This window comes from Quercus suber, unplaced genomic scaffold (assembly GCF_002906115.3).
Source record: "Quercus suber isolate HL8 unplaced genomic scaffold, Cork oak 2.0 scaffold_300, whole genome shotgun sequence".
NCBI classification, from domain to species: domain Eukaryota; kingdom Viridiplantae; phylum Streptophyta; class Magnoliopsida; order Fagales; family Fagaceae; genus Quercus; species Quercus suber.
The window spans coordinates 851,988-868,580 of NW_027069756.1; the positions used below are offsets into that span (position 1 = coordinate 851,988).

The following is a 16,593-nucleotide window of genomic DNA, read 5'->3' on the forward strand; positions in this document are numbered from 1 at the left end:
GCCATTAGAATTCCACAAAAGACCAAGCTAGTGGTAGTGGACCAACTTTTTAAGAATTCTGCAAGCCATCTTCATCTATAAGTCTTTTTTTAGTTGTAAAATATATATATATATATATTATGCGTGCCAAAAATGAGGTTGATGGGCCGGTCCTCACTTTGGCTTACAATCTATTTGTGATGTGGGCTTTGGATTTCCTACCTTAGGTAGTTCCTAGTACAAAGACCCAACTACGCAACCTTACCCTCTAAATCCCTCTCCTTTCTCTATTACTACTCTTTTGGTGCTCTCTCTCTCTCCCTTAGAACCATTTCACATCCCCCAAAAACCCCTCTTTCTCATTTTCATCTCTTATTTATAGCTCAGGATTAGTGGAGGTGTTATGATTACTCAAAGTTATTAGTGGGTATGGAGGTCTAATTCCATTACTTTTAAGTGGGTGTTTAGTTAGGAATAGGAGTGGTGGCTTTGGAACTAGTTCCAACCTTAAAGGGGACGTTTGGCAACGTTATTCCCCAAGGCATTACCGAGTAGCCAAGATGTAGTATCCCTGAGTGATCACTATCCCGACTAAGATGTGTTGGCCGAGAAGGCCTCTTGCTATGTACCATGAGGTGTATAGTTCAAGATGTAAACTTGGGGTTGGGGCCTTGGGGTTGGGGGCTTTTCTAATTCCAAAGAAAGAAGGATAAAATAAATAAAATGCTTATTATTATTATTATTTCATTTCAATCTCCATAACTAAACAAGCTTTCCCTTACTATTCTATTTTACCATCTTAAAAACTACTTTATCAATTATACCATACTATTTTATAACACACTCAATATCCAAACTTTTATTTATCTAATCTATTCATTAAAATATTAATTTCACCAACTTTTTCTCTCTCTTCCTCTTCATACAAAATAATTAAAAATATCCTTCTACCACCATAAAATACGATATAAACCTTTTTATTGCAAGTTGCTACAGTGTAGCACAATTGCAAATTTTTTTTTTTGTAATTGCAGGACTTTGCAAGATTGAGTAAATGGGAAGTTTTGGGGCTTTAACACTAAATATTACGGACATATGGCAATGTGAACGCTAACAGCACAAATGAAAGTAAGTCAAGTCTAGTCTGGGCTGTGGGGCAGCTGCCACTAATAGATGAAGTTTGACTAGAAACTTCTTTCTGTAATTCTGCGTAAGCTTAGGGTTGGGGCCTTGGGGGCCTTTCTAATTCCAAAAAAAAGAAGGATAAAATAAATAAAATGCTTATTATTATTATTTCATTTCAATCTCCTTTAACTAAACAAGCCTTCCCTCATCTCTTTCCCTCACTCCTGTCTCATGGGTTCTATATCTGTTCTCTTCTTACTATCCATGTTTCTACTTGCCTTTGATGTAAAAGCCCAACTACAACGAAACCATTCCAGCAATGTGATACCCTTGGGCTCTTGGCTTTCCCCCATTGCCAACCGTACTTCTTGGCTCTCACCTTCTGGCCTTTTCGCTTTTGGTTTCTACCCACAAGGCCGCAAAGGCTTCGCTATTGGAATATGGCTGCATACTCAACCAAAGAACACTATTGTCTGGACTGCAAATCCAGATAACCTTCCTCTCTCCTCAAATGCTACATTGAACTTAACAAGCGATGGTATGCTGCTCCTTCGCACAGAGCAAGGTGAAGAAAATTTCACAGCTAACTTTCTAGATGAAGATGACCCAGAACCTGCAGATTCAGCTTCTATGCATGATTCTGGTAATTTTGTGCTCTACGATAACTCTTCTAAGGTTATTTGGCAAAGTTTTAGTAACCCAACTGACACCATATTAGGAGGTCAGAATTTGTCCAGTGATTACCAGTTGATGTCTAGATCAAACCACTCAAGTAGACGTTTCCGTCTTTGGATGGACACGAGAGGAAACCTTGTTTCCTACCCTGTAAACAGTACAAATGGTCCAGAAAATGCCTATTGGTCCGTGTATACTTTTTTTGGTCCTTCTGTTTCTCTGAGTCTTAACCAAAGGGGTCTTCTACGCTTAATCGACGACAGTTCCACCTTAATCATTTTGGCGAATAAGTCCTACCCTGGCAAGAAAGAAACCAGAATTGTATATCGTGCAATACTTGATTCTGATGGAATTTTTAAGTTGTATTCACACCACTTTTGGGGCAATAGTTATACTAGCTCAAACGTGTCCTTGAAATGGTCAGCTTTGCATGATCAATGTGAAGTAAAAGGTTTTTGTGGCCTGAACAGTTACTGCATAGGCACAGGCTACAAAGCTGAATGTCGCTGTTATCCTGGGTTTCATTTCATGGACCCCAAAAATAAGTTGTTGGGCTGTTTCAACAACTTCAGTGAAGATGGTTGCAGCAAAGGCCCAGTGATACCCTACGACATTACTACTATATCGAATATATCCTGGGGTGATTTTCCTTATTCAGTGGTAAGTACAAAGCAGGAAAACTGTTACAAGTCTTGCCTTGGAGACTGTAATTGTGCGGCTGCATTTTATCTTTACAAGAATGGCACATGCAATAAATATAAGCTTCCACTTAGATATGGGAGAATTACAACTATACCAGTTATAGCTTTCTTTAAGGTGATTCAGGGAAATGGGTTAAGTTCAGCCAATCGCCCACCAAATCCAGTAATCCTGATGGATAGCAAAAAAAAGATCATTTTGATTCTTTCCGTAACTTTGGGTTCCGTTGCATTGTTGTGGTCTGTAATTGCAATATCTTGTTTCTTCATTTATAGGCATCAAGTTCATAGGTACAGAAAGCTGTTGCCAGAAAATGTGAATGCGGAATTTGCTGAAAATTTCACCTTGCGTTCATTTTCTTACAACGAGCTTGAGAACGCAACAAATGGATTCAAGGAAAAGCTAGGTGGGGGTTCTTTTGGATCAGTTTATAAAGGGTATGTCTCTGAAGCAAACAAAACTATTGCTGTTAAGAGACTAGAGAAATTTGTGGAAGAAGGAGGAAGGGAGTTTCGAGCTGAAATGACTGCCATTGGACGAACTCATCATAGAAACTTAGTTCAGTTGCTTGGTTTCTGTATTGAGGGGTCTAGAAAACTTCTTGTGTATGAATACATGTGCAATGGTTCACTTGCAGATCTTCTCTTCAAGGCTAAGAAGCGCCCCCTTTGGAAGGAAAGAGTGAGAATTGCACTAGAAGTGGCTAGAGGGGTCTTCTATCTACATCAAGAGTGCGAAGTCCATATCATCCATTGCAATCTAAAACCTCAAAATATACTCATGGATGATACGTGGACTGCAAAGATCTCAGATTTTGGATTGGCAAGGCTATCGGTGCCGAATCAAATGAGAATTGCAATGGGCATCGAAGGGATAAGTGAGTACTCTGCACCTGAATGGCAAAAGAATGCCCTGATATCAGTAGAAGCTGACATTTACAGTTTTGGCTTAATGCTTTTGGAGATTGTATGTTGCAGAAGCAGCATAGAAGTGAATGTTTCAACAGCAGATGAGATACTTCTTTCTAACTGGGTATATAATTGCCTTGCGGCTGGACAGTTGGATAAGCTTGTGGAAGACGAAGATGTAGACATTAGGACGCTAGAAAGAATGGTGAAGGTTGGCTTGTGGTGCATTCAAGAAGATCCAACTTTGCGTCCTCCCATGAAGAATATAATCTTGATGTTGGAGGGGACAATGGATATAGCGGTCCCTCCATCTCCAGCCATTTCTCATTCTTGATATGTCTTCCTTATATTCGCAATCATGTGTGTGTTTGTATAAGCTTACTTCGTACGTTTGGTTTGGTTTGGTTTGATTTTTATTTTTATTTTTTATAAGTAGTTATGTGCATCTGTTCTCCCGCCCTTCGCTCGTGTATGGATATTTTTAAATATAGAAGTCATTTAATCATTTATCTCTATTACTAGTGTTATATCAATTGCAAACGTAATATTTATTTAAACTAGTGTAATATATATTTAAACTAGTGTGTAATCCTTATATATGCACAATACAATTAAAAATAATCACAATTATATATAGTTCGTATTATACTTTTTAAAAAAAAATTAAGAGATTCAAGTTATACATGATATTAGCTTACATTTTTTTTAAACCATACATTTCTAAAATATGTAATGATTTCTCATTATATATATATTGATTACAGTTTAATATGAAATTATATATTCTACCATTTAATGAAAATATTGTATATATATAATATAATATAATATATTATATATTATATATAAAAAGGTAGATACCTCGTATGGAAAAGTATGAGTTTTTGTCAAATGACGCATTCTATATAAAGATAATTGAAATATTTCTAAGTGCCACATTAGAGATAAAAACAAATTAAATATTGATTTTTTGTTTTATTTGGTTCAATGTTTCAAGACTTTTTTAATTAAAAAATAAATATTCTTTGTATCATTTAATTCAATGTTCAATATTTTTCATCCCTCACACATACACACAAAACTCTATACATTTTAATTCATCATTTTCACCTCCTGCACTTCTAATCCTTTTATATATACCTACCCATAGTCCTTCATGTCATTTCATGACAAATACACATAAACCAAAAATGTTATCATTTACTTTCAATCTTTTGCCGACACCTACTTAGCTCTAACATTGTTGTCTCATTTAATCTTAACCCGTATGAGTTGGCTACAACTAAGGAAGGAGGGCTTGCATTTTATATTGAGTGACAACGACAATTAAGATTTTAATGTTAAGGTTAGACGTTGTAAATTTGTGAGTTTTGTAAATGATATGATTAACTATCAGTGCTTGGGATGTGTATTTTGTTTTAGAGTTAAGGAGAAAGAGACAGACACATTCTATATCAACTTTTATTCTACAATATTTCTCCAATGTTGTTGTTGTTGTTGTTGTTGTTTTTTTTTGTTTTTTTTTATTATTATTACTTCAATGAATAATTATAACGGATATGTATGTGCAATTTATAATTGTTGCTTTTTATGATTAACTTATTACTAATAAAGTTTTACAACAATTATGCTATAATACATGTACAACATTCTCTAAAACTATTTTACATAAAATATTACAATATTACTCGTGCGATGCACGGGTAACTTAAATCATACTAAATGCATAATATATTTATATATATATATATATATACAAGATAGAAATTCTACTCTAGCTTAATCTAAGTGTATATGTGCATGAAGCTTCTTCTTGGAGACTTGAATCCTGACCCTTGCCCCCACTCCTTACAAGCACTTATACTTGTGGAATGACCATCGCGCCAAAGGTGCACAGTGGTAATGCATAATAATAACAACTATCATAATTATCAATTTCATATTTGAAAAAGAAAAATCTTTGATTGGTATATAGTTTCATTTTCCTCCAAAAAAAAAAAAAAAAACCATACTTTCATGTGTAATTGTTCAAGGAAAATGCTAGAGTTATAAACTATTTAACAAAATTTTTTACAAACTATTGATGTGATGAGTGGTTATTTATAAATGAAAATGTGATGTTAATAGTGAACCCAGATCAAAACCAGTAAAAATTTGTCACAACAACCGTTATAAAAAAATCCACTATTCATGTTAAAGGAAGGAATACACATTTATTGTACTTCTAGAGTATTGAATAATTACTCATAGTTTCATATACAAAAGCAATCATAATAAATACCATAATTATCAAATTTTATATTAAAACCAAAAAAGTAAAAAAATCATATTATATTAAACTTTCCTATGCATTATATGATTGTCGACTAGTATATACTATATTGGACAAATGTTTCCTTCAAACCATTAAGTAGACCATGTGACTAAAAATATATATAAATAGTTTTTAAAGTAACCACATAATAGACTAGAGGAACTTTCCTCAAAACCATTATATATATATATATATAGAGAGAGAGAGAGAGAGAGAGAGAGAGAGAGAGAGAGAGAGAGAGAGAGAGAGAGAGAGAGAGAGAGAGAGAGAGAGAGAGAGAGAGAGAGAGAGAGAGAGAGAGAGAGAGAGAGTATCATCTAGTGTAACTTTGTAAATGTTACGTCTTTTTTACACCGTAGATTTATAGGAAAGTCAACGCTTGATAGAATCTCATACTCTCCCATATCAGATCTTTGCTTTTATCATATCTATACTACTATTTAAGGGGTTTTTCCTATTTAGGATGAACTTTTCAGTAGTTCAAAAATACCCTACACTTTAAGTAGAAACAAAACTTGAAGATAACATGGTAAAAATACATTTCTAAAACATTGCCTATAAAATATAATCACTATTATGTTGGTTTTCAAATTGAGTATTAAAAGTTTTTTTTTATAATTTTTTTTATAATAAAGTATTAAGAGATTTGAATTCCCTCAATTACTCCACATTTACAACTTTTTACTACTTATCAAAAAACATTTTAGCAGATAATTTTTCTTTACATAATATTAGGTTTCCTTTTTCTTAAAAATTACTCATTTCGTCCCAAATTGTTTGACCTTTATTTTATAGTTTACTAATTTTTCTATTATGCCCTATTTTATTTTTGGGAGCATTTAAAAAGAAAAAGAAAATCTAAACAAAAGCATTGTAGTAGCCAGGAGTAATTCATTTAAAGGATAAGATTGAATTTGAAAGCAAGACAATAGTGTTTGTATTGTATTAGGAATATTTTTTTAGGTTTTATTTTATTTTATTTATTGAAAAGAATACCCAAAACCCAACACTAACTATGAAAGCCCTTTTCCTCAAAAAAAGAAAAAAGAAAAAAAGTGAAAGCTCTTCTAATCACGTCTTAGTTTGCAATAAAAATAAAAAATAAAAATAAAAAAGAAAGTGTGGGGGGAAAAGGATCCAGTCTAACATAGTGGGCCGAGAGCCCATATGAGGACTACTGTACGATCGAGAATAAGGAGATGGTAAGGGTAAGGGCAAGACCCATCTGGAAGAGGGACCCTCAAAGGGAAAAGTAATTACACTCTGAAGAGGTCGCCTTCTGTCCGAAGAGGTTATATTCCCCTGACGCGAATAGTTTGGATCAATTGAACGTATAAAAGGTCAAGATGATCTTCCGAGGACTCCTCTTGATCAAGATAAGCTCTGAGTACATTGGGAGACGATAAGGATGAAGAAATATCTAAAGGGAAAGCTGCTACCACCGTATTTAATGCTCTGCAGCAACTTTTCTGGCCGCATTTATGTGGAGAAGACTCCTGAATAGTGTATCCTCATTTACTGCCACACACACAGAGTTAAAGGAGATGCTTGACATGACATATACTCAGGTAGACTTACGGATGAGGTATAGGTGGACGATATAGATGAGGAGAAGGGAGGTTATATAAAGGAAAGAAGCTCCTAACGTAGAAGGGGGAGAGGAGCTTGATTGTAACCCAAAGATCTGTATTCACGAGATAATCAATAATATAACTCTTCGGATATACATTATTTACGTGTAAATTCATGTTGGTTTGTGCTTGAGGGCTGTGATTCGTTATTGTTGATCCCATAATCAACCTAGCTCTTTCACCCATACTCTACAAATTCATTGTTTTGGGCTTGGGCCACAAATCCTAACCCTATAGAAAGAAAGAAGAAGAAAAAAATTTCAAAAGAGGTTTATTCCAATTGGTAACTTCGTATTTCAAATTTTTGATAACTACTTTAAAAAAAAAAATTTAAAAATTATACGATAGAAATTTTTTATAACTTTGTTTAAGGGTAATTTCAAAATGAAAATAATAAATAATATTTTCTTAAAAAGTTGGATTTTCTAAACAAGACAAAAAATTTGGGACAAAGGGTACGCTATCTCTAAATTAGATATATCCCAGCAATTTATATATATATATATATATATAAAGATAAATCTTATTCATTTACTACAATAAATATGTAAAATTATGTTCCATTTTAAAATCCCACTAAGGGTTCATTTGGATAAGTTGTTTGAAAAAGTGCATTTTTAAAATAACGTTTTTAAAATGTGAGTTTGGAAAACACAATTTCGAAAATTACAATAAAACGTTTGGTAAAACTTGTATATGGTATTAGTCTAAAATTGTTGTTTCAGTGCAAATTACCAAAAAGGGCTTATGGACTTGTACAGCCCCGTGATGTCCATGCCCCCTTGGGCCGTGAATTGGGGATCAACAACATGGCCCAAGGGCCTAACCTTCGCCCTACTCAAGATCTCAGCCCAAGCCCACAAAAGCTACAAACCCAAGGCTGAGTGTCATTTTGATGCCAAAGGAGCGGCTAGTCGATGCTAGCTCACATCTTGCCTTGCTGACATGGTCTCTGCTCGACAAGTTGTCCCCGAGAGAGGCTGCGCTAGTTCAGTCGTACCGCCCTCTACATACCCGGCAGTATCTCGGGGAACGTCCATGCCGAGCATATCTGCGGGAGTGGAAACCAAGTTCCAAAACCACTTTCATCGCATTCCACTACCACCTAACCACCCATTTACGGTTAATAATATTGGACCTCACATTGCACTACCCATGAAAGCAATCATAGTCCTCCTACTAGTTTTGAGCTATAAATATGAGAGATGGAAGAAGGAGAGGGGGGTTGGAAAAAGTTCCCAAAGGATTAGAGAGTAGAGAGAAGAGTGATTCAGGAATAAAGAGAGAGAAAAGTGATCTCATTGAGTCTCTGTGCCGAGAAGGACCCGAAGTAGGAAATCCAAACCCACTATACAAATAAGTTGTGAGCCCAAGTGAGATCTCAGCCCAATAGCCTCATTTTTGGTGCACACATGACTTAATCTTGATGCTAATGTTATTCTATCATATTTGAAGTGGCTCATGAAAATAATGTTCACTTTCCCTCTAGCCTTTCCTTAAAAAAATGGTTAAATTAAAAATTTTAAAAAAGAAAAAAGAAAAAAAGAAGCTAATATCAAAAGCAAAACCAATTTTTTTTTTAAATGTTTATATTATGTTTGGTTGCCAAGAAAAGAAAAGAAAGTGTAATTCTTATTATTTTTTCCTTTAAAAAAATTATAATTTCATATAAATGCTGATATGGAATTTTTTTTTTTATGTTGATTAAATTTGTTTAATATTATTTTATAAGCCGTGTAGGTGTGAAATATGCCAACAATGCACACTGTTTGACACGTAGACATTTTTTGTTAGCGAATTAACAGTAAAGACCAAATTGATTGTAAGCTGAAAATAACAAGAATCAAATTGACTTCTATCAAAATATAGAGACCAAATTGATCATAATCCCAAAATATAGGGATCAAAATGGTATTTTTACCTTTAAATATTCACTCTTTATATATATATATATATGATTATTTTACAATTTGAAAATTATTAATAAATTATTAATTTTAAGAAGGAAAAGAAAATAGAAGAGCGGTTGATTTGTTTCCAAGTGTTGGATTAATATAAAAACCGTGCTCTTTGGGAAATAGGGTCTTCTCCATCTCAAGTCAACTCCATTTTAACAAGTCAAATGGAGAGACCCAAGCCCGCTCACTGGCCCATTGTATTCCAGATACTGATTTGATCTATGAAAACAATAGCTACCAATATTTTATTCTCTATTTTGACCGACTTTAACTCTTTTTTTTTTTTTTTTAATTCTTATTTTCGCTCCCTACTCCGCCGAATTTTTACACTTTTTTTTTTTTTTTTAAAGAAAGTTTCAAATTATGAGATTTACTCTTAATAATAATTTTTTATCATCAGACTAAAATATCAATCAATTTTTGGTGTAAGTAAAAATTAAACTTCAGACCTCTTATTCAACAATCAAAGATTTTACCGATTAACCTAACTAAAACCCACCACAATTTTCACACTTAGTATGCGTTTGAGACAAGTTGAAAATTTCTGCTTATTTGCAAAAAATGAACACTAGGAGTCTGTTTAGAAACAGCTTACTTAACTGAAACTAAAAACTTTTTAGTGAAAATAATGTAAATAAAGCTAAAAAATAACTAAAATAGTACAATAAAACTTATAAACAGTACCAAAAAATGTAATAAAACTCTTAAATAGTAACAAAAATAAGTTGAATAATAATAAAAATAAGCTAAATAGTAAAAAAGAATTATGTCAATTGCAACCTTAATTTCAAATGTGGTGGATCCATATTTTTAATGGGGTAAGAAAGTGTCAACCACTTATAATTACAAAATTCAACAAACTTTGAAATTGCATATCCAATTAAGTGTCATTGGAATTATTCTATCTCCTCGTCTTTTTCAAAGTAGATATTATGAGAGTAAAGATCGGGGGGAGCTTCAGTCAACAAGGACGAAAGAAATCGTGCATCGTGGGCAAAAACTGGTCAGGGACAACTAACAAATAAAGGTGGTCCATGGAAAACGTAGAAGTCCCGTTCACGTTTCAAAACTACAATGTTTAACTAGAAAGTTTACTGCTATATCTCTTCACAAAAGGGCCAGCAACTATTGCCAGCTAGTTGGCAAAACTTAGTTGATGCAAGAAGCTTGTTCTTATGTTATGGTCCTTTGTTACCCTTCTCTCATGGCTTCCAAATTTGCTGTTTTCTTTCTACTCTCTATATCATTTGCATGTGGAGGAGCTCAACCTCAACAAAAGCAATGTAGGCATATAGGCCTGGGTTCTTCAATCCATCCCACAATTACCCCCACGTCATGGCCTTCCCCTTCTGGCCAATTTGCATTTGGATTCTATCGGCAAGGCACTGGTTTCATGGTCGGAATCTGGTTGGTGGGTATAGACAATATAACGGTTGTGTGGACAGCAAACCGTGATGATCCTCCGATTACCTCAAATGCGACAACACTGGATTTAACACACAGTGGTAAGCTTCTTTTGACAACTTATGAGCAAGAAGAGGAGAAGCCTATCAGTGCTACAACATCAGATTCTGCTTCTTTTGCCTGCATGTTTGATTCCGGCAATTTTGTCCTCTACAACAAAAAACATTCCATCATTTGGGAGACTTTCAGATATCCAACTGATACTATTTTGGGAGGGCAGATTCTGCCCTCCGGTGGTCAATTGTTCTCTAGTGTATCAGAGACCAACCACTCAACTGGACAATATCGTCTGAAGATGCAGTATGATGGAAACCTTGTTCTATACCCGGCAAACACTTTAGACGATATAAGTGAAGCTTACTGGGGTGCTGGAAGTAATGGATATGGCAATGGTGCCAATGGAAATGACCTTAAGTATCGCCTTTATCTCAATGATACAGGGTATCTACAAATCATCAACAGCACTAGCATGGACAGCGTAAAAGATTTTAGTCCATCATCAGCAAGCAATGACACCAACACCATCTATCGTGCAACTCTCGATGCTAACGGACTTTTTCGGTTGTACTCGCATGCCTTTGACGAGACTGGCAAACTAGAATCGTCAGATGTTCAGTGGTCAGCATTGGAGGACATGGATCTCTGCAAGGTGAATGGTTTTTGTGGCTTCAACAGCTTTTGCACACTCAATGACGACAAACCATACTGTGTTTGTCTTCCTGGAACCGATTTGGTTGACATGAATAATCCATCTCTCGGCTGTGAGAGAAACTTTTCAGAAGTAGGGTGCGGAGGCGGCAACGATCATGTGGCATCATATAACATCACTACCACACTGAATATGATGTGGAGCGATATTCCTTACACATATGAACCCATGACAACGAAAGAAGAATGTGGCAAGTCTTGCTTGGAAGACTGCAATTGTGAGGCAGCACTGTTCACTGTGTCCAGTACTAATTCGTATTGCCAGAGACACAAGCTTCCACTGAGATACGTTAGAAGAGATACAAACCCGGATATTGTAGCTCTCTTCAAGGTGAGCATGAGAAGCTGGAATGAAACTGTTCCCGAATTAGTGAAGCCTCCTGTCCACGTGTTCACAAGCAAAAAGGTTATAGTGCAAATTCTTGTTTTAATTTTAGCTTTTACTACGTTCTCCTGTCTTGCCCTTGGAATTTCTGGCATTTATATGTTCAAAATACGAGTTCTAAGGTATAAAAGACTGAAAGAGAGTGAAACACTGGGCCTGACTAAGGGGCTTGCTTTAAATTTGTTTTCATATGATGAGCTCAGAAGAGCAACAAATGGCTTCAAAGATGAGTTGGGTAAGGGTTCTTTCGGAACAGTATACAAAGGGGCTTTATACAAAGGTAAAAAACTTGTTGCAGTGAAGAGACTAGAAAAATTGGTGGAAGAAGGTGAAAGGGAGTTCCGTGCAGAGATGCGAGCAATAGGGAGAACTCACCACAAAAATTTGGTACAATTGCTAGGTTATTGTGCTGAGGGCTCTAAGAGGCTTCTTGTCTATGAATATATGAGCAATGGCTCCCTCGCCGATGTTCTTTTTAAAGCTATAAGGCGTCCAGACTGGGATGAAAGAGTAAGAATAGCGTTAGATGTTGCAAGGGGGATTCTCTATCTACATGAGGAGTGTAAGGCCCCTATTATTCATTGTGATATAAAGCCCTCAAACATTTTGATGGATGACTTTTGGACTGCTAAAATCTCTGACTTTGGCTTGGCAAAATCGTTAATGCCAGATCAAACAAGAACCTTCACGATGATTAGAGGGACTAGAGGGTATTTGGCACCTGAGTGGCAGAAGAATACCCCAATATCAGTGAAGGCAGATGTTTATAGTTATGGAATGGTACTTTTGGAGATTGTATGTTGCAGAAGGAACATGGAGGTTAATGTGTCAAGACCTGAAGAAATTGATCTTTCTACTTGGGTATATAAATGCTTTGTTGCTAGAGAATTGGAAAAGCTTGTGGTTGGTGAAGAGGTAGATAAGAGAACCTTGGAGACTATGGTTAAAGTGGGGTTATGGTGCATTCAAGATCAACCAGTTCTTCGTCCTTCCATGAAGAGTGTTGTATTGATGTTAGAAGGGATTACTGACATCTCTGCTCCTCCATGTCCAACTAATACCTCCATGTAAACTCTCTCTTGTGAGGAAAATTCTCTCTATTTAAATGTAGTTTTTGTATTGTTTTATGTATTTTTTTTCCTTTCCCATTCAAGTAAGGGACTCATGTGAGAACATATGTAGTTTACTCGTTAGGCCTATCAATATGATATGATGATCCCCACCCATTTAAATTACCCAATTTCCTTAAATTTTTATCCAGATTTAAAACATGTAGCATATAAATAAATAAATAAATATTATGGTTTTAAAAATCCATATAAACCACACAAAATCAATTAAATGTCACGTGCCTCACATCTAGCTAAAAATTGAAGGGAAATGACGGATTTAAATGGGAGGGGATCATATCCTAAGAGAAGTTAATTCGTGAAGTCATTTTAACTATTTTTCATCAATAAAATTATAAAGAAAGTTTATTAATTTCCGTTTGTTTAGACGGATTTTTTTTTTTTTGAATGACTTAAAAAAAAAACATTTTCTGATAAATTGATTAATTTTCTTGTGTTTGACAGTAGCCTTGAAAATGAGTTGGAAAATGTTTCTTAGTGCTTGATAATTGATATGGTCAAATTATCAATAATATTTACTGTATAGTTCAAAACATGTAGAACATGTATATTGTGTAAACCAACTACATAATCAATATAAAAAAGTTTACAAACCTTATAAATTAAATTACAAAAATCGATCATTTTGCTCATAATTGAAAATAATCATATTCTTCATTCAAAATAATTCAAGATGCCAAATAGGCCAAATAGACAGTCACAAGTATGCACATCCCAAGAGCCCTACCTTGGTGAGGTTTCACGTCATTAACAAAACAAACAAACAAACAAACACATCTAAATTCACAACTCCAAGTTGAGTTAAACATTACCATCCATAAATTTTTGGGTAGAAAAACAACCTAAGCGATGGAGTCATTGGTACTTTGCATTCTAAAGTTTGAAAACATGCAATGAGCACCCTAAGAGCATTTCCATCCAGTGTTGTAAAACAACTAAATATCTCAAATAGAGAGTCATGTTCATCAAATTATTAAAAAAAAAAAAAAAAAAAAAAAAAAAAACATCAAATTATTAAAAAAAAAAAAAAAAAAAAAAAAAAGACCTCTTACACCAGATCATTCATCACTGTTCAAAATTTTGCAAAGCTACAGTCTCTTTTAAATATACAAGAGAACTATAGCACTTGTAAAACATTTCCTCCATTTTTTATTAACCCCTTCCTCTCTTCTCTGAATAAAGAAACAGAAAAACCCTCTCTCTTTGCTCTCCCTCTCCTCTCCTGCACTCTCATTGAATTTGTATGGGTTGTGGATCATCGCCGTCGGGTGGCATGGGTTGCAGCCTGTAGGATTTTGTGGGGCGTGCAACAGCGGCGTCACAAGGCAGAGGAAGGTTGATGGTGGCTTGGCTTGGGTCATGCAACGACTCAGCAGGAAGCCATCAATGCTTGGGTAGTTTTTTTTTTTGGCTGGGGTGGTAGCGTTGCAGTGGTTGGGTGGTTCGTAATTTAGTGTTTTTATCTTGGCTAAGTTGTTACTTTGTTGGATGTAAAAAAATTATATAAAAATGTTATTTAGATTATTTTATGACGCTCTTCTCAAAAAAGAGATTATTTTATGATGTATTGGAAGAAGGAAATGTACGTTGTATTATTAACAGCCATGTGATACATAACCCGTAAAATTAAAAGAGATATTTTCAAAACAAATCCTAAATAGCGAAAAATTATATTATGTTTCGGGTGTATATGTTATCTCTCTCACAGCAACTAAATCCCACACAGTTATGGAACTCAACTGCTGTGAGAGAGATGACATATACATCTGAAACATGATATACTATCTCCTAAATAGTAAGTTGTTAGTAATTGTTATTGTCGGGACAAAAAAGTAATTTCAATGGTAAGTTCAAATTTGAACAAATAACAAGTAACCACCTATGATTTGTTGTAGACATAGCATTTCTCAAATTAAAAGGACAAATCTACCCTTACATCCAACAAGTGATGCCTAAATAACAAAAATACCCTTACAAACTTAGGTTATGTTTTGTAATAAATTTTGTTTTCTATTTTCAAAAACTTGTTTTTGGGAATATAAAGTGATGAAGAAGCAAAAAATATCTAACTCCCAAGTCGTCCACACGCCTCGTCCAAACAATGGGGAAGAAAGAAGATAGCTCGGGTCATCTATGAAATCTCATCCCAGGAAAAAGTAGCCTTCACCAATTGAGTCAACCCTCGTCCTTACCTCCGCCATCTTGAGGAACAAAGACGAGGCATTGTAAAAATGGCTCGTCTGTCCTTAATGATGGACGAGCCAGGCATTATGATAGCATCTCGTCTTTGGTAAAGGTAAAACGAACAAGATGAAGGGTTGCGTCTGCTCTCAATGAGTGCAATATTCCAGCAACCGTTCTACAGTAAACAATCAGTTATGAAATCTAAGTATTGTAACTGCCGTGGCGGTTGTAGCGGTTACTCTCAAAACCCGCAACGACTGGAGAAGTTACAAGGTAACCGTTTTTGCCGAACACTATATAAAGGGCTCGTTGGCAGAGAAGCGAGGTATGAAAAAATTCTTCTAAAAAATTTCTGGATAGCACTTTCTTTCTTTCTTTTGACGACTAGCAACAAGATTAACTTTGCCATCGGAGAACCCTGGGCCGGCACCCACCGGTCTCCTCTGATCTTATTTTGTTTTCCAGGAATCTCTTCAAGATCAAGACCCGGGAATCTTCAGCCCACTGATTTCTGTGAGAATATCATTAAGAAAAAACAACTTTCTTGTATTTTTGAAATCAGAAACATGTTGTTTCTAAAAAAATCAAAAACATGTTTGGTTAGCTGAAATTAAATAGATAGTTTTTTGAAGAAAAAAATAGAAAATACTAAAATATGTTATTACTAAGATTTGAACTCTAATGCTAACTCATTAAATGAGACAAATTCATTAAATTAAATGTGTGTTTTCACTTACTTTTAAAAATTATAAACTGAAAACAGTCTTTTGCATGTTTTCAGTTTCCTTCACAAATTGAGTTTTGAGAACCATTTTTATTTTCTGTCCATTTTGAATTACCAAACAAGTTTTTTAGTCTCAAAAATAGATAATTGTTTTTGAAAATAGAAAATAGGGGAAAAAAACAGTTCTAAATGTACCCTTAACATTTGGACCAAAATAGCCACCTAGAAAATTCAGTAAGTAACTAACTTCCTAACTGGCCAGATTATGCATAATACAAAAATGTAAACATTTTTCCAATGCAGTGTGTAAAATTCATAAGCTTTGCACCATCATTTCAATAAAATCAATCGTTTTTCAATAAAGTAATTAATAGAAAATTTCTTAGGATTCAAAAGTCATACATATACATATACTAAGTCCATATACTAATAATCTATGTATGGTCAAGCTGTATGACTAGACCCAGAATCAAGTGTTAACCTGTGATATGTCCAAGAAGGAACTAATTCCTGAGAATTTGTTACCCCATTGGCAAGGTTCCCAGCAAAATCAAACCATATTATAAATTCTAACACATTCAACTTCTTTCAATTCATATTCAATATCACATTCGGAATGAAAAAAGCTCAATAAAAGATTTCATACAATTTTTCAGAATCTCACACATGCTTGACCCTATTTTGAAAAATGCAGATTTTTTTTAATTAG

At 34.7% G+C, this 16,593-nt stretch overlaps 2 protein-coding genes across 2 annotated transcripts; both read left to right on the top strand.

Annotated features, from left to right (window-relative positions):
• The first annotated feature begins 655 nt into the window (after positions 1 to 655).
• LOC112017507 (G-type lectin S-receptor-like serine/threonine-protein kinase LECRK1) lies at positions 656 to 3,913 on the top strand. Its single transcript, XM_024049961.2, has one exon. The coding sequence runs from the start codon at positions 1,336 to 1,338 to the stop codon at positions 3,718 to 3,720; it is 2,385 nt and encodes a 794-aa protein (XP_023905729.2). The 5' UTR covers positions 656 to 1,335; the 3' UTR covers positions 3,721 to 3,913.
• A 6,396-nt stretch (positions 3,914 to 10,309) lies between these two features.
• LOC112015042 (G-type lectin S-receptor-like serine/threonine-protein kinase LECRK3) lies at positions 10,310 to 13,081 on the top strand. The gene has a single exon (XM_024047401.2). It carries the CDS (start codon positions 10,446 to 10,448, stop codon positions 12,915 to 12,917), a length of 2,472 nt encoding a protein of 823 aa, XP_023903169.2. The 5' UTR covers positions 10,310 to 10,445; the 3' UTR covers positions 12,918 to 13,081.
• Positions 13,082 to 16,593: the final 3,512 nt, after the last annotated feature.